General features: G+C 43.3%; 2 protein-coding genes and 1 pseudogene across 2 annotated transcripts in view; 2 read left to right on the top strand and 1 right to left on the bottom strand.

Moving 5' to 3' along the window:
- C5H3orf49 (chromosome 5 C3orf49 homolog) overlaps positions 1-7,672 on the top strand; it is a 12,572-nt gene extending 4,900 nt beyond the window's left edge. Inside the window, exons 3-5 of the mRNA XM_048421168.3 lie at positions 1,604-1,728; positions 5,892-6,005; positions 6,383-7,672. Coding sequence (XP_048277125.2) covers positions 1,604-1,728; positions 5,892-6,005; positions 6,383-6,580 — 437 coding nt within the window. The 3' untranslated portion in view covers positions 6,581-7,672. The remainder of the gene's footprint in view (positions 1-1,603; positions 1,729-5,891; positions 6,006-6,382) is intronic.
- On the bottom strand, positions 7,147-23,771 carry Thoc7 (THO complex subunit 7). The gene is made up of 8 exons (XM_085687921.2): positions 23,621-23,771; positions 14,540-14,657; positions 13,547-13,674; positions 13,203-13,289; positions 10,104-10,161; positions 8,316-8,382; positions 8,099-8,168; positions 7,147-7,336 (listed from the first exon to the last, which is right to left on the bottom strand). Exons 1-8 carry the CDS (start codon positions 23,637-23,639, stop codon positions 7,269-7,271), a joined length of 615 nt encoding a protein of 204 aa, XP_085544047.1. The 5' UTR covers positions 23,640-23,771; the 3' UTR covers positions 7,147-7,268.
- Positions 10,542-10,984, top strand: LOC146894899 (putative uncharacterized protein C5orf58 pseudogene; annotated as a pseudogene).

Below are 23,771 nucleotides of genomic sequence, written 5' to 3'. Positions count from 1 at the left end.
GCTCGTGAGTGCTGCAGGCCTATCTTGAGCAGTGCCTCGCTCCTTTCGCCAGGGATGCCTAGGTTAGCCCTTGAATGACACTTCTGCTTCCCCTCCCTCATTCCCAACGAACATCTGGAGCTGGAATCTGTGTCCAGCTGGGCTTAGTCCTTTTGGGGATATTACCAGTCATTTTCAGCGCATTCTTCGGTTGTCTCCTGTGATTTAATTACTTCCTCGTCTTTGGGATATGTTTCATGGTCTAGCTCTCCTCCGTTACCAGGTCACAAGGAGTCAGTTCCTAGTTGGCTGTCTTAACCTAGGAGTCTCTATGGTGTCACTTTATTATTTTATTACATTTTTTACATTTATATCTTTTATTTTATGCATATGGATGTTTTGCTTGCCTGTATGACAGTACATTGTGTGCGGGCCTGGTACCTGTAGAAGCCAGGAGAGGGCGTCAGATCTCCCAACATTGGAGATGGTTATGTGCTGCCATGTGGGTTCTGGGAATTGAACCCAGGTCCTCTGGAAAAAGAGTCAGTGTTTCTAACTGCTGAGCCCCTTCTCCAACCCCTTATTCATTACAGAACTAGGAAGACGGCTCCATGGTTTATGAGCATGTGCTGCTCTTTCAGATCTGAGTTCAGTTTCCAACACGTATGTTGGCAGGTTCATAACTGCCTGTAACTGCAGCCCCAGAGGATATGATACCCCCTCTGACCTCTATATGTGCACATGTCCATACACACCCACACACATTAAGATCTTTTAAAACTGTATCGTGTAAGTGTGTGTGTGTGTGCGCGCGCTTATGTGGAAGTCAGGGAGTCGGTTCTCACTTTCAACCATGTCGGTCCTGGACATTGAACTCAGGCTTGGTGGCAAGTGCCCTTACCCACTGAGTCATCTCCCTGACCCTATAGTTGCATTTTAAATTTGCTTTTATGTCTACTGAGCTGAGACTAAAGTCATAAAAGAAAATAATTAAGAACGCCTCTACTTGGAACGAGAAATGGTTCAGTGGTTAACAGCACTTGCTGCTTTGCAGGGCAGTTCTTAGCACCCCCATGGGGGCTGACAACAGGCCAGGGAATCTAGGACCGTTCTCTGGCCTCTGCAGACACTACACATTTGGTGCACTTGCATACATTCAGGCAAAACATAAAAACAAAACATAAAAACAAAAATGAAAGACAAAAAACTCAAACATAAAAAGAAAAATTATTTAAAAATGTTAAGGAAAGGCTCTTAGATGCGGGACATACATTTTGACAGTGTGTGAGCGACTGAGTCTTGGTTGGATTTTAGGAGAGCAAAGTGAAGTTTGCTCCATTACACTGATTTAACCCTCGCAGTTGAAGGTCCCTTTTCCTAATCCCACCATGGCCTAAGTGAAAACCATGCAGGACAAAGTAAAGCGCCCAGAGTAGGTAATCGCCACTACAAAAGTCAGCTGTGTGCGGAAGGAAGCCTAACACCAGAAAAGCAAGTCTGTTTTTATTTTCGGTCCTGCTGAGAGAAGTTTCCAGAGCAGCACAGCAGCACATAACGCCATTTTCCAGAATGATTTTGCTCAGGGAGACCATGCGGTCCTCACATATTCCTCCTCCTCTTTAAGCAACTATACAGCTCGATGTTGTTGAAGCAGAGGAAGAAGAGGTAACCGGAGGAAATCAGCTCCTCCGAGCCAGAAGAACCACCAAGCGGTTATCTGTGACATCACTTCCTCCAGGGCTGCAGAAGGTAAGGTGCTGGCTTCAACTAGCCATGAAAGACCAACATAAATCGGTTTCTCTGGGTCTTGACAAATACCAAGTTCTCTTTGACCTGCTGCTGCTTCCGTCCTTCCACCAAGGAGCTAAGGCACAAGTGTGTGTGTGTGTGTGTGTGTGTGTGTGTGTGTGTGTGTGTGTGTGCGGGGGGGGGGGGGTCCAAATCAGATCTTTCTGCTTTTGACTCACTCTTCAGCCCATTCCACAGCTTGGCCTACGCTAGAGTCTGGAGCTTTGTGCAGTCTCACTCAATTGTCCAAAAGCTGCAGCCGCACACTAGGAATCTGGCCAGTCCAGATGCTACGTGGAAGGTGGTGCTGCCTGCAGCAACTCTGCGCAGGCGGTAGCATTTGTCTGAAAAAGCAGCTCTTAGTCACATGTGCGGTCTGAGAGGGAAGACAACTGAATTAGTGTTATTTAATGTTAATTTAAAATCAAAAATGAATTAATTCAGATGGCTACATTCACAACATCAGACATTATCGTGGCTAGATAACCCAAGTATGTCCAACCTGCAGACAAGTTGAATGCAGTCTAGAATAAATTCTAATTTGTAAGCTTAGGCATTGAGGTTCTTTTTCTTTCTTTATGTGGAAAGTTCTGGCCTGTTGGTGTGCATACGAACACATGTGCGCATGATTATTTTGCTCTTAGATTTGATCTGAGCTCAGGGAGTAGGTAAGGATGCCTGGGCACCAAGCTTCAGACACCTGCCCCTGTCTGCTTTCCCAGTGCTGGATTTTGACAGTCTACCACCACACCTGGATTTGTTTTCATTGTTAAAACTTGGGGGCTCTCAAGATACAATTCAGGACCTCAGACATGCACAGCAAAATCTTACCTATTGAATTCCATCTGCAGGTCCCTGTGGAGTATTTATTGGTTTTGTAGCTTAGTGGCTTGACTTTCAAATATAAACTTCGCTGGGTGGTGGTGGCACACGCCTTTAATCCTAGCACTAGGGAGACAGAGGCAGGCAGACCTCTGCAAGTTCAAGGCCAGTCTGGTCTAGACTAGACTGTTCCAGGACAGGCTAGTTCCAGGACAGGCTCCAAAGCAACACAGAAACCCAGTCCCAAAACAAAACAAAACAAAACTTTGTAGGCAATCCTGAGTCTAAACCAAAGATACCTTTTATTTTGTTTGCTAATTATGTATGAGGGAGGGGTGCACAGACCACAGTGTGTGGAGGCCTGACAGCAGCTTGCCTTGGTTGACTCCCCTTTTGCCGTGTGGGTCTTGGGGACCCTAATTCAAGTCCTCAGGCCTGGTGGTTTATTTACTTGCTAATCCATCTCGCTGATCCTTATCTTCAAGTGTCTGAGATCAAGGTGCTCAGATTAAGAATTACTTTTTTTTTTGAAAATTATCAGTTTCTAGATACAGTCTATCTATATAGACCTGAACTCACTATGTAGACCAGGCATGTCTCAAATTTAAGAGATCTGTCAGCCTTTGGTCTCCTGAATGCTGGGATTAAAGGTGTGTGCCACCACCACATCCCGCTGGGTTTTGTTTTTATTGTTTGAATGGTTTGAGACAGGATCTCATTTTGTTGCCTTGGATGATTTCAAATTCTCAGAATTCAACAATGCCCCTACCCCAGCTTCCTGAGTCCCAGATACTGTGCGCATCTCCCTTCCAAGTTGTTTATTGTAAAAACAGAACCCTGGGGGCCAGGCAGTGGTGGCACATGCCTTTAATCCCAGCACGCAGGAGGCAGAGTTCGAGGCCAGCCTGGTCTATAGAGAGAGTTCCAGGACAGGCTGCAAAGGCTTCAACTTTCTACTCAGAAATGGTCCCAATTCTGGGAAAACATTTTTTTAGGATGACTCGGAGTTTGCGATTTCTGAGAAGGCGTGGGAGAGTCCGGTTTCCAGTACAGGCTGAGGGTTCTCATTCGGAGTCTCTCCTTTTTCTTTCCTCACGGTTCTCGGAATTGACTTTAGGTGTCACACCGAACAAGCATGCACTCTACTATGAGCCAGATTCCTCTCAAACAACAGCTTTCCCCATATCACACCACACACACACTAAGCTACTTAAGTGCATGCAGCTTGTGATACACACTTCTAGCTTTGCAGAAGGTCCGTCAAGCAGCACTCCCATCAGTGTCAGTGCACCATAGCAAGTCTGAGTTTTGCTTTAGGGCTGTCAGGTATTTACTGTAACTCCCTCTAGGCAACTTCTGGGCTTGGGAACAACAGGGAGGATCTGATGGAATACGGTCTTGCTTTTTATGGAAGTTATAATCCAGTAGAGGATGGAATTATTAAATCGAGATACGGTAGAGCAGTGTGGGGTAAGGATGATCTTGTATAACGGCAGTGGGAAAAGTGGAAGCTGAGCCCCTAGTTGCACATCACAGATCCAACTGTAGAGCTGAGCTGTGGAGCTGAGCTGTAGAGCTGAGCTGTGGAGCTACTGGGAAAGGCACCCATCTAAAGCTTCAGGACAGTCTTCTCGGTATAAATGGCACTGACGAGAAGATGGAGAATTCTGGCTATAATTAAGGATTCCTATGTACCAAAAGACATTATATCAGAAGTTGTCAACCCCTATAGAAAGGTTTTAGTTAGCCCTCACAATGCTCCCCAAGTTATGTATAAATTATGAATTACTTGTCCAACATTTATTCCAAACAAAAATGCAGGTTTCCAACTTTTTTTTTTTTTTTTTTGAGAGGGGACATTTCAAGAAAGGATTTCTCTATAGATTTTGAAGCCTGTCCTGGAACGGAACTTGCTCTGTAGACCAGGTTGGCCTTGAACTCACAGAGATCCGCGCCTGTCTCCCAGTGCTAAGATTGAAGGCTTGTGCCAGCACAGCCTAGCAAGAATTTACTTTTTTTCAAATGTATATTATTCTGACTGCATGTATGCCTGATGGCCAGAAGAGGGCACAAGATCTCATTATAGATGGTTGTGAGCCACAGTATGGTTGATGGGAACTGAACTCAGGACTTCTGGAAGAACAGCCAGTCATCTTAAACGCTGAGCCACCTCTCCAGTACTGGTTTCTGCCTTCCTTCTAAAACACAATGGCTCTGGGAAACTAGCAGGAATTGCAAAGAGGTGCCCTCCACAGAAGGCCTGTTCTCTCTGTGCCATTCCTCATTCATCCTGGTTTACAAAACCTGCCTCAGCACCCAACTTGCCAGTCATACTGATCAAGCACAGGAATACTTAGCAACCACCAATTACGGTAGATGCTTAGTAGAAAAAAACTAGCTGGGTAGGAGGAAAGAGTGGAATTTTAGCATGACGTAGTAGTGCACTCAGGAGACAAAGGTCTTGGGTTGATGAGGCCAGTCTCAGGTACTGGGTGAGTTTTTGGCTAGCCTGAGTCTACACAGCAAAAGAGAAAACACAACCCCAAGCCCCTCAGATGGACTCTTTCGATGGATCAAGGTTAGGTGTGAGTAAGCTGGCAGGGCAGGGATGGTCTGCACCTTTTTCAAAGGGTAGGACTTAAACACGGCCCTGCTCTCTGTGCAGCTGACTGTCGTGCACAATGGGTGGAGAATGCGGCCAGCAAGTCTCAGCATCCAGGAATGTTTTCCCATGGGCACTTGTAATAGGAAGCAGGGAGAAGGAAAAAAATGTCAGATGTGGGCAAGAAGAATCCAGGGCTTCTTTATGTCTGAATTGCCATGGAAATAATGAAACTCAAGAGACACAAGAGCAAATGAACAATTGGTTGCAATGTGCTGAGTCTCCTGTGCACTGGCCCCCACCAGCCCAGCAAACCCTGTGCACTGGCCCCCACCAGTCCGCACCCCCTGTGCACTGGTCCCCACCAGCCCACACCCCCTGTGCACTGGCTCCCACCAGCCAGCCCCCCATGCTCAGCAGCCAGAGCAAATGCTTGTCTTCTCCAGTGACCTGCCTTTTTATCCCTGACACTGTCTATCCTTTCAGAGCCCAACAGTCTCATTTCTTTGCACCCTATAGAACTCTTTAGAGAGCTCTTGGCACAAAGGAAATACATGGGGTGCAGGGACTAGGAATACAGATTTCACCTGTGTTACCTGGCAAACAACCCCCTTTGTGAGACTGTCCGGGGATGAGTGTTGATTGCTAGTGTAGAACTGACAGTCATTTTCTAATAGGATGTTTTGCATTTTGACAATAGGTACCATATTCATCAAAAAAGAGACCACACTTCCCAGCACTCAAAAAGAAGAAACAGTGCGTGGAAGACATCCTCCAGAACCCAGAGCTGACAGTGGGGAAGCTTCAAATGCAGGTTGTGGGCAAAGACTTTTCTGTTTCAGAGGCATCAGAGAGCAGGCTTAACTCAACAGTTTGCCCTGTAAGACAGCATGGAGCAGGGCATAATTAACAATCACCATTAAGAAATACTGTCAGTGGGGGGGGGCTTCTGAGAGTAGCTAAGGGACTGCAAAGGGGATCTAGGATGACACCGAGTGCCTAATAAGAATTAAGCGAATTCCATTAAAATGAGGCGCACACTGGCTTGAGAAGAAAAGAGGTCGTCTTAGCCCCTGTGTGGTAAATCTGTTCAAGCTCTGTTTGCTATGAGCTGAATTAGAATACTACTTTAGCACTCGCAGGAAAAACAGTTTTTGCTTTTAGTAGTTCGTGTCTTTGTATTTACCACAGGTGGACGACCTCATAGAAAGAGTGACTGACAAATGCACAAAGCTCTTGGCCCAAAGACATGCCGAGCTTCAGCAGTGTGAGTTCCTAGGGGCTGAGATCCTGCAGTCTTCGAAGCAGTTCCAAAGGCTTTCCAAGAGAACCACAAGGAAGTACAAGCTGAGCAGCACATGCTGCCCATGCGCCTGCTGGAGCCTCTGAGTTCCAAGTACACAGCACGGCAGCAAAGAGAGCCTGCCTCCAACAAGGTGGAAGACGAGAGCAGCAGCCGAGGCCGCCATCTGAGCCTAACCTATGCCACAGCAAGTGGACCCCCTTGCACAAGCATGGAAACATCCGTATCGTGCATGCATGCCCCAAAATAAATATTTTAAGAAATGACTCCTAAAGAGTAGAGAGGAAACACTAAACACATTTCTCAAGCACTAACAGAGACGCAGAAAAACAATGCAGATGGACTGATCCTAACAGAGTGGAAACCTTCCCTGCAATGAACACATTCTACATGTAGTGATCACAGCCCCTCACTTTCAAAAGTGTTTCCTCATGTATATCCCAAACGTGATCTTCTCAGATTCCTCAGCTGACTTCATGAGGCACCTGTTACCAGATACCCAGTTTTGAATAAGAACAAAGATCCAGCTTGAGACATTTTGTTAAATGTTTTCAGATGTTGAATTTTACCTTTAAGGATAAATACGCATTTAAAAAACACACATACACCATATACATTGCCTTTTTGTGAAGAAATATGAGCGAGACATGAATTAATATTTAAAAGCAAAGCATTTCACTGCCAAAGTTGAAGCATCTCAAGAGCACAATAAACCAAACCCAGTTAGCCCATGCAGCTTTCCACTGTCCCTGTGACTGTGGATGGTCAGCCCATCTACGGCTTAGAGTCTGCTTCCATGGTACTTTCTTGAACGTCGTCCACCTCTGACAGCTTGTCGTCATCTGCAGGTAAGAAGACACAGAACTTTACTCAACGTCGCCTGCATTTTATGGCCAGTATATGCATGAAAAGTTATGGCTGCAAATGGCTCAGCAAGTAAAGGCACATCTTGTTGATCCTAATGATCTAGACTGGATCCTGGGACCTGCACGGGGAAAGAGAACTGACTTCTACAGACTGTCCCTCTGGCCTCCACACCCATGCCATAGCATGTATGCAACCCGCTCCCCAAACACACACAAATGTGATACATTTAAAAATTCTGATCCAGTTATGCTTACTCATTACTAAGAGTATAAAAGTTGTGTGATAGATTTCATTAAAAACAAACAAACTGATATCTAGGTCTCAGCCTGATTTTTTTTTTTTTTAAGACAATCATCATCAGACACACAGACAATTCCAGTCACAAGAAAAATCAAGTCTTCAAAATCTTGGAGTACCTCATTTGCTAGGCATGTGGGCAGCCTAACATACTGATACTATAGTACCTTGCCCGTGTCCCGAATCACTAATCAGAAACACTCCCCATCATCCCTGAAGTGTTCTTACTACTAGCCATGTGTGCAATGCACAGACTACATTACTGCTCTTCTGCATGCATACAGAAAGTTGAACAAATGAGTGTTTTCTACTGCCATCCTGTTATACCACTAGATCCTGGACGTAGACTCTCTAGCCAAGATATTCTTCTAAAAGACACAGCCTAATCATTTAAAATCTTCATAAGCAGTAATTTTGAAATGTTTTTTTTTTTTACTTACTCTCCAATGTTTGTTGAAGTTCGTGGATGGTACTAAGAAGAACATGAAATTGTTTCCGTCTCAATTCCAGCTGTGTTAAGAAGAAACAACTTAATAAATTGGTCTTCTCTCTCTCTCTCTCTCTCTCTCTCTCTCTCTCTCTCTCTCTCTCTCTCTCTCTCTCATGCATGTGTACATGCATACACATAAAGGCTTATGGATATATTTATTCAAATACCTTATCTTCAACACTTTCTTTAATATGAGAGAGATGCTCCAGTTCTTTGCCCAGAGCCTCTAGCTCCCTGTGGGGAAACAACAAAATAAACAATGTCATATTTTGTTACTTTTAAGAGAATTTATAATTATTTTGGTCACTAAGTAATATTCTGAAAATAAAAGGGTCTTGAGAGATGGGAGAGATAACTTGGCAGTTAAGAGCACCTGCTTCCCTTCCAGAGGACCCAGGTTCTATTCCCAGCACTATATGGTGGCTCACAACTGTCTGTGACTCCAGTCACAGGCATATGACACCCTCTTCTGGCCACCATGGACACCAAGCATGCAAGTGGTTCACAGACATGCATGCAGACAAAGCATCCATAACACATAAAAGGAAAGGAAAGGAAAGAATAAGGAATCTAACACTCCTGTGGTAAGATATTTGAAACTGAGAATGATTTCTGATCTCTTAAATTGTACTGTATTTATTACATCTAGACTTTTAAATACAAATTTTAAAATGACAAGGAAATGTCATGTAGACTAAAATCCATGAACAGATACATTTTGCATACCAACTTCAGTTTTTCTTTTGGTAAAAAAAACTGCCAGTTAACTAAAATGCTCTCTGAACCTGACTCCCAATTTCCTATTTCTCCCCTCTACTTACCACTCAGATAATCTGTGTATTATTCTAATTCTTTTAGATTCATCATTTGTATCTCTGAATAATTAACAGTATTAGGACACACATTTGAGTTTCTAATTTTCATAAATGAGATGGATATGTTTCATAATTTAAAATTTATTAAGTCTTCTTTACTGTTTATATCTTGAGCTGTTACAAAATGTGTATCTAGTATAGTCTGCATTGGTACACATATTTGTTTCCTCTTAGGCATACTACATGAATTTATTCTGGATTATAGTAATTATTATTACTATCTCTAGGTAGTACCATTAGAGAGAGGAGATAATCTAATCAAGCAGCGTAAGATTCTGTAATACTGAAATATGACCACCCCTTCCTTTTGATGTACGCTATGTGTTTATCTGAAAATGAAATGCGCAATAGATCTTCAACAATCCTGTGTTGGAGCCCACAAGGCTAGACAGTGAACGTACAGCTGACACACCAACAGGCAGATCCACAGAAAGTGTAAACATCCATGTCCACATGGAACAACCCATTTTGCAGAGCTGTGGGAACACTTGTCTTCTGGAAAAGTCACTGTCATATCTGTGGAAACCTTGTGAGGTCTCGATTCTCCCTTCAGAATGGGATTCATTCCCAAAACACCTCAGCAGTGTACCTTCTCCTGCAGGGGTAACAGAATGACCTGTCCATCCCCCACACCAGGAGGCCTTAGAGACATTATGACATTCACTCTTTGTTCTAGCAGTCAAATTTACATAGTCAATCCCACAAAATTACCTGCTCACAGACTACATAGAAATTTCTACAGAAGACAGGCATTGAGCATGAAGAGAGCATGCCCCACCTTTGCTAACAAACAAATCTGGGCATCCCCAAAGCTGGTTATCACAAAAGATTAGATGAGGAGAATAGGTGAATCCAGGACTCAGGGATGTTTAGTAACTATCTAATGGTTTGGGATGTCAGATACTTCCCCTTGGATGCCGGCTCCTTCCTGGGTCAAGTCACCTGTTCCGGAGTAGTATTGCTTTGTCAGGTTCTACCTGTCCTTTTTGTGATTTTGATATGCATATTATCATTGTCTTTCCCTAAGGAATTTTCCAACTATCTGTAGAAAGGCAGCTCCTTGTAATGCTCTAAACTTACTTCAGCGTCTCATGCCTATCTGGATGATGCTGGATCACTTTTGCCAAAGCGTCATATTCTGAAAGACATGAAAATATTTGATAAATTAAGCACCTTTTTGAACCTGGATTATCAGAACTTCACTTTCCTAAATTAGTAGAGAAATGACAATAACAAGCCCGGCATGGCACAAGCCTTTAACCCCAGCACTTAGAAGGCAGAGGCAGGTAGACCTCGGGACCTCGGGGAGTGTGAGGCCAGCCTGGTCCACATCTCAAGTTCCAGGAGTCAGGGCTGTAACACAGAGAATGCTGTCTCAATCCCAAAAAAGGCAAGCTATGGGAAGCAAGTCATAAATAGCATCCCCCAAGGCCTCTGCATCAGCTCCTGCCTCCAGATTTCTGCCCTGTTTCTGTTCCTGTCCTGACTTCTTTCAGTGATGGATTACAATGTGGAAGGATGTTTAAGAATAATCATCACCACAAGCAAAAACTGGAAGCGATGACTACGAACATTAATACAATTCCTCTGGAGATGAAGAAGGTGAAGGAAATCTCCCATGTCCTGCTGTGTGACCTTCATCTCCATTTTGGTCAGCCCAAAAAGACTGAGGACCAAGGAAGCAAAAACAAGCCGTCCATTTGAAGAGCCCGAGATAACAGATATAGCCCTTGCTTCTATTAGTTTATCTGACTGAATTTGCTGGGAATATTATTTTTATGTGTGTTACTTTTCTTTATGCTGCATTTGAATAACTGTGAAGCTGTGATTCTTTGCCTGTCTAAAATACTTGATGGTCCTAATAAAGAGATTAATGGCCAATAGCAGGGCAGAAGCAAGGATAGGCAGGGCTAGCACACAGAGTATAAAGAGAGAACAAGGAGAGAGAGAAAGAAAAGCCAGACACAGGAAGAGGAGGACATCAGGGGCAGCTACCCACACATCCAGCCACCAGTCAGTCACAGAGTAATTAGGAAAGAAAGGTATACAGAAATAGAGAAAGATAAAAGCCCAGAGGCAAAAGATAGACAGAATAATTTAAGAAAAGCTGGCAAGAACAAGCCAAGCTAAAGCCAGGCACTCATAACTAAGAATAAGTCTCCTTGTGTGATTTATCTGGGACCTGGGTGGCGGGCCCCCCAAAAGCCAAAAGAGTAAAACATCACATAGCATGAACTTTTCGTATTTGTTTTCAATTGCTGGCGTGGTTGACTTAAAAAACTGGAAGAACTAAGTTTATTAGTATAATTTAAAACAATATAAAATTACAAACAAGCATATCATCTTCATGAACTGCCTCGTGGAAAAGACAATAATGGTGATGAAGAACATTGGCAATTCCCTTAATTCAGTCATGATCACAATCATTCACGATTTAACAGTGTCCCAAACAGGGACTTTACCTCTCACTTCTGCTTTCCCATTCATGTGACAAAATAAAAGGTTGGTTGCCAGGCAGTGGTAGCACATGCCTTTAATCCCAGCACTTGCGAGGCAGAGGCAGGCAGATCTCTGTGAATTCGAGGCCAGCCTGGCCTAACAAAGTGAGTTCCAGGACAGTCGGGGCTACACAGAGAACCCTGTCTCAGGAAAAGAAAAGTGCGGGTAGTGGTGATGGTGGTAAAATACTGAATTGATTAGCTCACTAAAACATGCAACTCATTGTTTCAGGACACTGCATAGTAAGTCAGTGAGGCTGATTCTATTTTAAATAATCTTTTACATTATAAAAAATATATTTTTCAGTATAAAACAAAACAGAAATTAAGCCACAAAACCTCACCATCATCAAATAACAACATTTTCTATTCCCACTGAGTTTTTCACAATGCTGTCAGTTAAGGCTGTCATTTACTTAAATGACTTAGAGTTAAGCTCCCACGAGACCCAGACTTACCGAGAATCTGTAACCCTCTTGCCTTAGCCAAGTGATGGGACTTCAAGTATGTACCACCACGCAAACATTGCTCTTTATTTTTACTTCTTCCAATTTACGTGACAGGAGGAGCAATGTTTTTTTTATTTTTTTGTTTTTTTTAATGTGATACTTTTTTAAAAAAAGATTTATTTATTATGTACACAGTGTTCAGCCTCCATGTACGCCTGCAGGTCAGAAGGGGGCACCAGATCTCATTATAGATAGCTGTGAGCCACCATATGGGCTGCTGGGAATTGAACTCAGGCCCTCTGGAAGAGCAGTCAGTGCTCTTAACCTTTGAGTCATCTCTCCAGCCCCCAGGAGGAGCAATGTTCCTGCCATTAAAAATGATTTCTGAGGCTGGAGCAATGGCTGAGCAGTTAAGAGCACACACTGCTGTTTCACAGAACCCAAACTCAGTTCTCAGCACTCAGGTGCAGCTCACAACTGCCTCAACTTCTGCCCTCCATAGGCCCTGCACTCACGTATAGACATACATACAAAATTAAAACGACTTTCAAATATCTTAGGAACCATATGGAGACGATGCTAACTTTAAAAGAACAGAGATTGGAATAAAACTAAACTCTAGCCTTTCTTCAGAAATATGTAAATGTATTTCACTGTACTTTAGAGTGCCTGTGTGTGGTGGCGCTGTGGTATGGCTAGAGGCTCACACCTCTCCTCTACCACAGGACACAGGATTTGGGGGGCTCAAACTCAGCTGCCATGCTTGGTGGTAAGTGCTTTGCCCAATGGGCCAACCTGCTGTCCTCTAAACCTTAACTTTCCTGTTACGGACTTCTGTGGATAATGCTTGGTTGCTTTGTGTTTAACAAAATGTTTAAATTCTTTTCCATTTTTTGAAAGTAGCTTCATTAAACCACCAAATAAACACCTCTGTCTGTCGTATAGCTCACCTTAGCAGACAAAACTGCAACACTACTTAAGAAAAAGGATCTAAATAAAGATAGGAAAAATGTCTGAGAAATACTTGGGTAACCAATAAAATTCAGCAAAATAAAAATCTTTTTCACTATACCTTGCCTTCTCCATTTTAAGTAACAGAGTTTTAAGAATTAAATATATTATTTTTTACAAACTGATTCACATTGTAGATTTTACCTTTCAATATTAAAATCTTCATGGAAGTTGTAGTCGGGAATAAAATATACACACAAAGTCCTTCAAATCATTCTTACCTTGTCGATTTTTTCGTATTCGTTTTGCTTGAAGAATTTGCTTTTTACACTCAGCAATCTTCTCATGTGCTCCCGCAATACTACATTCTACACAGAAGGGAGTTTTACGAAGGTAATTATAATTACATGTATAATCTGTACTTTTTAACAGAAGCTCCACTGATCACACAAGACGCTGACATTCACAACACATCATGCTCCATCTTATTACATGGCACCGTGGCTGCTGACATTTACCAGACCTTTATTACCCTGCAATTACTGACAGCTTTACTACAGTGCAAATATTACCAGACAGTTTTTCTCTCAAACCACAAAAAATTATACCAAGAAACAGTACTTACCTATTTCTTTGTATATTTTTTCATAATTTTCCATTTCTCTGAGATTCATATCATATACCAGCAAAGTTTTGCCCATTGAAAATTCACATTGAGACAGAGTGCTCAGCATACGTTGGTACTGGCTATATCTAATGAAAAGGAGAAAGAGCATTAAAAAAAACTGTAAACTAAATGAAACCTTGTTCAGCCAATTATTTGCTTTACTTAAAGTAGCTTAGAATACCCGCCTTTACTACTTTCTTGGATAGATAAGGTGTACTTGAACTTATAGGCTGCTCTGGTTACAAAGGCAAGGTGAGGCTACCATTCTCAGCACTATAGGCTCAGTTCAAGTCATCTGTTTGAATTATTTTAATCACCTTTAACAATATTTTGATTAAGAGTGTTTTTCAGAGTCGGGTGGTTATGGTGCATGTCTTTAATCCCAGCACCCTGCCTAGGCAGGGGCAGGCAGATCTCTGTGAGTTCAAGGCCAGCCTGGTCTATAAGAGCTAGTTCCAGGACAGGCTCCAAAAACTACAGAGAAACCCTATCTCAAAAAACCAGAAGAAATAATCACAGACACACACATACACAAATATAAATGAATAGTTTTCTTCAGAATTCTGTTCTTACACCTTTCCTACTCTATACAATGCAATCACTTGAGCAGAAAATTCAGAAAAAACTTCAAAAAATTAGTGTGTAATCATTTTGCAGCAAACTTATATATTAACTTAGTAACAAAAGAGAAATCTTCATTTAGAGATATTAAGCAAATACTGATTTTATATTAAAGGTAATCAAACTATTGAGTCTGAATTTAATCTTTGTTTTGTCATTTACTCCTGCGCTTTCTGCATGTTATACAGACACAAAGGAGGCTGGGAAGAGAATAGTCAGTCAGTCAGGAAGGGGCTGCACTGAACAAGGAAGGTGAAGAGAACTATTTAACATGGCCTGAAGAATGCTCCACCAGGACGCTGGTATAGAAACTGCTGAGGAAGTAAGTACCCCTCCTCTTGGGATCCAGAGTTGCACCACTTGACAAAGCTCTTCACGAGGAGATTAATTCTCCGGTCATCCCCAGCACCATCTCCATCAATCAGAAGACGCTTCCGTATGACCTCGTCTAGAGGAAAAAGGGTGAGAGTTGAAATGAACATTTGGTTTGGGGTAATTCTCAAGACAACCAATATTACTACTCATTTGCTCATCCAAAAAAAAAAAAAAAAAAGAAAGACTGAAGTGTAAGTATATTTAATGCCACTGGCTGAGCTGCCACTTAAAAGCAAGAAAGTAAAACTGGTAAATTTAATTTCCATCTTGTCACAATTAAAAATGTCTTTTTTTCCCCCTCAAAGAAAAATGATTATCTATGTTGGGATGAGGGCCCAGGTGAAACTCTGCTCCCAGAACTGGCATTCCATGGGTTATTGAGAGGAAATTTGCAGGTCTAACAGAAAGGCTAAGTCAATAATTGTTGAGAGAACCACTTTTGAAAAAATCTGCCCAAACCAATGGAAGCCAGGACTGCACACAGTCTATCCAGGACTGCACACACATCTATCCAGGACTGCACACAGTCTATCCAGGACTGCACGTATGTCTAGCTAGGGAGAGGCACTGACAAAAGGACAGGGAAAGGAAGGATTCTTGCATACAGTATCAACTCAGACAGACATGGCAGGTCAGAGAAAAGAGTGCAGCTTCATGAAGTAATGTAATGTAGTTGTTACACGCGCTAAGGCAACTCTCATTTTTATTGTTGCTGTCTGACCAGTACAGGCTGCTCTGGAAATCACTGTGCAGCCTCTGCCTTCCACGACAGGTGTGAGTCACTATACCTGACTTCCATGTCTCATTTTTGCTCCAATGCAAAGAGAAAATAAAACACAAAAGTAATGCAAATGATGACAGAACAAATGGGGTCCAAACCAGCTTGTTGGGCAGTTTGAGCTAGAGTTCTTACTGGGACCAAATAATGCTGGGCCATAATCAGAAAGACAAAAGGAAACGGGGAAAATCCGTTTCCATCTAGCAGATCATAATGTGTACCACACTGTTAACAACTGCAGTGTGACAAGTCAGAAACTGCAGGGACAGATATAATCAACAGTGCTTGAAATGAACGCAGCTTTTTGTCCCCGCAAGCACAGAATTTTTCTCTTTTCCTTTTGGGTTCTGAGATAGGATCTCTCTCTTCAGCTATGCTGCTTGTTCTGATACTCTGTGGCAGAGGATGGAGTTACAGGTACGCATGACATGAGCAGCAGTGTTGTCTGTAGTGAAAGACTGCACTGCAGACCTCATACCTCTTTAGATGATTAAAGTAACTTCTGAGATGCGGAGCATGTGCTGTCTAGTGTGTAGGAAAATGTAAAAAAGTGTGTGCACACATGGATGCACACAGGTAGAAAATATCTCTGGAGGGGTTCACGGGTAATGGACAGTAATAGTGATTGTTTCTGATAAGGGGACTATAAAGATGCAAATAATTTTCTTAGATACCATTTTATAACTTTTATTTGTTTTCAGGGTTTTCATTTTCTTTTTAACTAACTGAATAATATTTTGAATACACATTTAAAGTAAGAAGATTTCTAGAGCGACAACATGAATCAATAGCAAAGTGTCTGACAACAATAGCACTTGTGTGTAGGCACAGGTGTTTGTAAGGACAGGCGAGGGAGAAGGGCCCAGGTCAGTGACAGCCTTAGACAGACACTTTCAACTTTTGAAAGGCTGTGCAAGCTACAGATTTGTTCGATTATTTAACTTTATGTTTCAAAAACACTAATGTTTTCAAGCTTTAATCACCGAACAATATTACTTCAAGAGACCCAGATAAATAAAACTTAGTCCTTTAAAAGATTAAAATCACCAGGTGGTGGTGGCACAGGCTTTTAATTCTAGCACTTTAGGAGGCAAAGACAGGCGGATTTCTGTGAGTTCAAGGCCAGCCTGGTCTACAGAGAGAATTTCAGGACAGCCAGGTTGTTTGTTACACATGGAAACAAAAACAAACAAAACAAGCAAAAAAGAAATTTCTGATTATAAGTGCCAACACACACACACACACACACACACACACACACACACACACTTTTGAGACAAGGTCTCTGCACCTGCACCCCTGGCTGTCCTGAAACTTGTTATGTAGACCTCGATGGCCTCAAACTCCCCGCATATGAGATTGCAGTCTGCTTCTGTCAGGTGCTGGGAGTAAAGGCAGCCTTGGGGCTGGAGAGCTCCATGGTTAAGAATGAGCATTGTTCTTCCAGAGGACCAGCGGAGTTCTCACCACTCAAGCCTGACAGTTTACAACCCGCCTGTCATCCCAGCTCCACGGCACCAGCACTCACGCACACACACGAAGAATTAAGAAGAGAAATCTGAAGGTGTGTGCCAACATGCACAACAACTTTGACTGTCTAAATGGGACAGAAGGAGCATCCACTCTGCTAATCATCGGGAAGTAAGGTGCTGCGCAGGTGCTCTGCTCCTCTCTCCTTTCCTCCCAAGCCCTGTCCTTCGTCCTGGATGCCTGGGATGTCAGACACAAATGCAGTAGGAGACAGAGAGGAGCCACCACCACAAGTACTATCTTAAGTCTAGTAACTAGAAATATTTAAAGTATGCTTTGTGATAGTTCTGGGTGAACACTAAGATCTATGCATCTTCACATATGAACGCAGTACTCCAATTTGGGAAACGTTGGGAAGCCAACTACACCAAATCAACTGCCCCAGACAACTTGACTTTCCTCTGCAGCCCAGATATGTAGGTCAGCCTAGCCTGGAACTCACAACAATCCTTCTGTGTCAGTCTCTTAATTGCTATTACAGGTGTGAGTGAGGTACCATGACAGACTTCAAGATCTTTTCTTTTTTGGAAACAGAGTCTTGCTATATAGTCTTGGATGCCCTGGAACTCACAGAGCTCACTCAACCTCTGCCTCTGGAGTGTTGGGATTAAAAGCATGATGCCATGCCCAGCCTAACTTTAGTATTTTAAAATTAGGTTTGTGATGCCTCAGAGGCCTTCTAAAGATCACTCACTGCCTTTATTAAATACTAACAAAGACTAGCGGCCGTTATTTTCATTGTTATAGCAACAAGTACTTATACAAAAGGTGTGAGCAAAATTTATGCACAAAAGGCATAAAAGTAAATTCTGAGGCTAGGAAGCCTCTCAATCTCAGAGCAGAAATAGCATCTGCATCAGCACACACACTGAGGCAGCGGTGGTAGTTAGAAGAGAACATATTACAGATGAGCTGGGGACAATCAGATCAGGTGGGATTTGAGTGGCTCTTTATCAACATTTCTCAAAAGTTCTAACACAGGTTTCATTCAGCAGTATCTGATATAGCTGAATTAAGCAATGACACCATTTATATGCTATAATATTTTAATAATAAATGAAAAACATTCCAAATGTCTGTAAGTGGGTGAACAAGTTAAATAAATTTTGGTATAAGAACATGATGGGATATTATCAATCTGGAAACAGAGACTGAGGAAATACTTTTTGATACAGAGAAAAATTAAGATCCAAGACAAAGAATGTATAGTATGCTGACATTCAAACAAAAAACGGGAGGGAGAGGTATATTTACATATGCTTGCATTTGCATAGATACCCTGGGAAGCCATAAATTAACAAATGAAAAGAGCTATCATGAGAGGGCTCTCACTACAAAAACAAAACAAATATCAGTCACTGGAGGAAAACCTAGATGAAGAAATGTACAGTTTGACCTAGATACCAGAAGAATACTCAAAATCTGGGAGTTATTCTGTTATAAAGCAAAGAAGGCTAAAGTCTTCCCATTTCATGCCTGGCCAGCAGGCCGAGGCTATGAGCTCTAGAGCTGGGAAAAGGGCACACCAGAACCTGAAGACCAGATGAGGGAGGACAAGGCAATAGCAATGTTGGTTTACAGGCTGCCTTTAGAGAGGGCTGTAGCTGTTGGTAGGCAACTGAGCTGTTGAAAGTACATGGGCAGGAGCTAGTGGAAGACTGCAACTGGGAAGCCCATAGACAGGAAGACGAGTCAGGAAGTTGCCAAGCCACAGGCAGTTAGGAAGAGGAGAACCCCAGGTTCCAGAAGGCAGGTTAGGACTGGGCAGGGGGCATGAGAGGGAGGTGGGAAACTCAGCTGGCATTGCAGAGGCTCTTATCTGGGCAGTCTCAGACCTTTCTTGCACTTCAGCCCTATTACTCTCTAAGCAGTTTTTCTAAGGACTGGGCCAGAAATTGAAACTTGGAGACAATGGTTTTGGTTTTGTACCCAAAGTTTGCTTTGTGTATGAGCACATGAGATCAGCTCGTAACTTCATCAGTAGAAAAGAATAAAACCATCTAGTTTGTGAACTGTTGAGAATCATACTGAAAACAAAAGTGAAAGAAAATAATGTCTGCCCGTAAGAAAACAACTCACACACTACCCTTTTAAATCTTTATATTAAGTTTTAACCCACAGCTTGCAGTCGCCTAAAAGCATTCCATGAGTAAATGAAGACACTTAGGTAGACATACAACTATGCATCTATGTAAATATGTACTATGTATTCAAAAAATTGCCCAGTTATGATTGTTTGCCTCTAACTTATAGCAAGGTCACAGCACTCCTTTCTTAAATGTTGTATGGACAGTTACTACCTAGAAAACCAGACAAGAATTACTGCTATAACATACACCTTGTCGAGACTACGCTAACAATGGAGAGAGAGAAAGGTGCATTCCCAGGCAGAGAACAGCTTCCCTTCTCTTTATTCCTAACACACACGGCAGGAGCATTTTTATTTCAGCAACATCTCTCATTTAGACCCTATACTGAACATATCTAAAATGTTTTCTTTTTTTCCCTTAAGACAGGGTTTTTCTGTGTGTCATCCTGGCTGGCAAAGCCACTCTGGTCGTTCTGTAGACCAGGCTGGCCTCAAACTCAAGAGATCTGCCTGCCTCCAGAATGTTGGGACTAAGGAAAGGGGTGCACAGCCACTCCAGGCTCCTAAAACACTTCTGACTTCCTAAATTACCATTACTGAAGCCTTCATAAGTAATCTAGTTGCTTGTGCTACTCCCAGAAGGCCTTGGGGCCATTCTATAAACACAAATAAGCAAAAACATCTTAGAGACTACTTTATTGATAATAACTCGAGGAGACACTATGATCATGTTTACATAGATTCCTATTAGATTTATCATTGCATCACACCCCATGCGTTGTTAAGATGAATTACATATGCCCATCTGCTGCACTCTTCATGGCAAAACTCCTGTCCCCACCCTTCGTGAACTTTAAAATCATTCGGTCAACAATAAAAATATATATAAAGGGAGACAGAATAAATAAACAAGGGAGCTTGACTTCTTCCGTGTAAATGCTGCTCTCATCTGAGATACTTATGTCCCGTTTAAACAAACTGTTCATGGTAAAACCAAAATTAAAAAATTTTAAGGCAGACATGGCCACAATCCCAGTATTTAGCAAGTGAAAGTGGGATTGCACAATTGCATAATTTAAGGATAAAACTTCAATTTTGTTCTAAAAAACCTACCTTAGCTAAAGAGAAATTATTCAGTATTTGAACTAGTCCACATACAGAGGTGCAAACGGGATGAATGTAATGTACTGGCCCTGGTGAACAAAAGCGCTTAAAGTGACCACTGCCGTGGTGGCACTTCTACAATGCTCACTCCATTTGTCTCCTCTCACTGAGAGCTGAACCAGCTTAGCTAATGAATAGCCATTCACTTTCAAAGTGCTTACATGAATTACCACTCTGTATCCTTGAAATGACCCCATAAAGTCTGTGCTATCATCGTCCATTTACAGATGACCAGTGTCATCTTTGCCTTCACTGGAAAAGATGTACAATTACATTATTGAATAGTGCTATTATTCTGTCATATTGTTTATGAGTATATTAAAATCATTTTAAATTTAATAAGTATATGTGTATAAGAGCTGTAAAGTCAAACTGCTCTATTAAGTGGGATGTTTCCCCATTTTCTCACTTCCTATCTGTTATTCTCGACACCAACATATTTACTTAATGTTTTCTGTACTACAAAATGGGCTCTAACACAATTCAACATACTTATCACTTACAACACATAGGCTGTTAGAATAATTTAAATTATCAGTGACATATCCAGCTTTTAGTTGGCCAAACTTAGGAGTGGTTTTGTCAGAAATGAGCTGTCCCTTGCCTAAGTCACTAACTCCCCAGGACCTCCTCAACCCCCATCGGCTCTTCTGTGTGTGACCAAGCTGGGGATGCAGAGTGCTTGCATAGCATGCAAAGGAATCTTAGTTCAATAATCCCTACTAGCATGTGCGCATACACACGCACATACATGTGCACACGCACACAAACACAGACGCACACACAGATAATGCTGTCTAGATCCCAGTATCACCCCTCTAATTTCCTTCTGTACCAAGCACCTCATATTTGTTGATTGCTTCCTTAGTAATTACTTAAGTTCAATTCTCTTCCCCAAACAAGGTAGGGAATGGCAATCAGTGCAGACACAGTTCTCCCTAGGGGAGCGGTAGAGGTTAATAAAGTCACATCTGTATTAAGAAATATACCATGTTTTTGATTTAGCACAATGCCCTTTATTTCTAAAACAGCATTCCGAGGTAGATTTTATTATTATCTTAATTTACAGAGAACAAAACCGAGCCTCACTGAAGGTGGTAACCTCCACAAGGCCAGAAGCTGCAGTTTTAAAGTGGCCTTCCTGTGGCCTCTAAGGCTTAGAGGCTGAAGTTGACAAGTTTATAGCTCATCATTCCTTCCCTTCCCTCACCCAACAAACGCACCACTCCTTTGGAGCAAGGCGCAAAATCATGCAAGTCAGAAACGTCTGACCAGTCCAGCAATTGGCATGACTTCTGCTCACTTACTGAAGTCCCTTGGTTGGAGGGCTGGCCCCATCACCTCTCACTAGCCCCACTGCAGCAGGAGCCATGCTTAGACCACGCTGGCCAGGCAGAGAGATGCCTTAGCAGTAAAGAGCACAGCACAGGCTGTCCTTCCCAGCATGTCCTTCCCTATTGGTTCAATTCCCAGCACCTATGTACCCGCTCAGAACCATGTACTACAGACAGGACACTCTTTTGGAGTCCAGACACCAGACACAAGTGGTATGTACACACTCACACACACGAGGGGGGGGGGTTCTTGGCTTTTAAGCTCAGGTTCTGGAACTTACTACTAGTGCAACTCTGGACAAGTTACTTAATTTCTTTGAGTAGCAGCTTCATCTATAAAACAGGGATACTTAGGACACTGGCGGACACCTGCTACAGTGCTATGTAAAGGTTAGTGAAGGGGGTGTTTTCAGCAACCCTTCCCTTTTCTTCACGTGCAGAGGCTGAGGATGTAAAACAGGATAAGAAGTAAAACACTTTCCCAATGAGTAAAATTGTGGCCCTGTTCTCAGAATTGCAAAGAAATACTTCAATTAATTACATACACAAGAGCAGATCTGATTGCTTTGTACTTAAAGCTTGGACTGGTGTGGTGGCAAGTACCTTTAGTCCCAGCACTCAGGAGGCAGAACTAGGGGGGGATCTCTGTGAATTCCAGGGTCAGCCTGATCTACAGAGTAAGATCAGGACAGTGAAGACTACACTTGAGAAAAGACCTTGTCTCAAGAAATCCAAACTAAATCAAAAAACTTTCCAATGGCTTTCCCTGACTATAAAAATTTATAATGCTTAACTTTTTCTAAGTTCTAGCTAATTAATACCTGATGTACTCAATTTTTTTCAGCATTTTGGTATTTTTTTGTTTTTGTTTTTGGAGACAGGGTTTTTCTGTAGCTTTGGAGCCTGTCCTGGAACTAGCTCTTGTAGACCAGGCTGGCCTTGAACTCACAGAGATCTGCCTGCCTCTGCCTCCCGAGTGCTGGGATTAAAGGTGTGCACCACCACTACCCGGGATTTGTACAAGTGTGGTCACTTGTAATTCCAGTCCTACTATACAAAGGATGAGGGGAAGGAAGTCTTTCAAGTTTTGTAAACGCCAGTAGAAACGGATCCACAACCACCTCAGTTCAAACCCCAGGACCCACAGGGTGGAAAGAAAGAAGTGACCTCAGCAAGTTATCCTCTGACTGGGAAACGGGAGAGAGGGAAGGAGAGACACAGCCAGAGACAGCACAGAGGCGCACACACAATAAACACACCTTTCCTCCACCCCAATTATTTAACGGTTACACCCACAGCGAACTACAAACATCTAAGATGGAACGACTTTGCATGCTGCTTCTGGGTTGCCAACTGTGTTAAGGAAAGCGCTGCCCGGAAGGAAGGTAAACACCTTCTGATAAACTGCACTGGCCTCAAAAAGGGTTAAAATCCCTCTATCTATCCCCCACCTAGACATCTCCTCGACCAGTCCTCACATTTGGGCTTTTCTTCCCACGCCCTGGACGCCAGTCCTCAGTTTCTCCACTGATACTCATAGCTACTGGTCCCCCTCTCAAGCCCAGCCCCACAAGCCGTGGATGGAAACCTAGCTACCAAGTGGGTATCAAAGCAAATTCTGGCTCCGGTTGCCCATCGCTAATGTCCACACCTCCCCCGAAACGTCCCCTTATTTCCGCTTTCAGCCCACAGACACCAACCGTCCCCCATGTATCACCCCCAAATCCAATCCACCCTCCCCCCCCCAATCCACCCAGGCCTGCAACATCCCTTCCCCACGCTCCCTTCTGGAGCCGCCGCGGTCTCAGTCGCCGGTTCGGGTGGCGCTTTTTATCTCGTAGGTCGCCCAGGTACACTTCCCGAGAGGCCCTCCAGACGCCCCTGTGCTTGCTGAAGCCTGTCCCCAGCACGGTGTCCTCGCTCCACTGCGCTCGGAGCTCCGGGGGACCCAGCGCACGGCCCGTGAGCCCGACCCAGCCCGGCCTGCGAAGCCCCCTGGGCGGCGCAATGCATCTCCCGGGGCTCCCCGAGCTCCGCCGCCGCCCCGGGAGCCCCCCCACCCCCATCCCCCGACCCCAAACGGCCCGGAGCCCGGCACTGCCCCGCTTCCCCCGCGTCCCCGCACCCCGCGGCGGCCTCACCGTCAGTCACGGCTCCCATGGCGTGCGCGGCGGCGGCGGCGCGAGCTGAGGCGGCGGTTGGCGGCGGAGGTCAAACTCCCACAATGCAGCCGGGTAAACAGTCATGGAGGAGGAGGCGGCGGCGCCCGCGGCCGCCCTCTTCGACTTCTGA

The sequence above is a fragment of the Myodes glareolus genome, chromosome 5, assembly GCF_982192425.1.
Source record: "Myodes glareolus chromosome 5, mMyoGla1.1, whole genome shotgun sequence".
Lineage (NCBI taxonomy): Eukaryota > Metazoa > Chordata > Mammalia > Rodentia > Cricetidae > Myodes > Myodes glareolus.
Note: the sequence above shows the minus strand (reverse complement) of the source record. Positions and strands in the feature narration are given on the sequence as shown.

Coding starts and splice junctions, on each gene's coding strand:
- Thoc7 (XM_085687921.2), bottom strand. Junction 13,290..13,546: donor AAAAATATACAAAGAAATAG/GTAAGTACTGTT, acceptor CCTTCTGTGTAG/AATGTAGTATTGCGGGAGCA. Junction 8,383..10,103: donor GATAGGCATGAGACGCTGAA/GTAAGTTTAGAG, acceptor GTTTCCCCACAG/GGAGCTAGAGGCTCTGGGCA.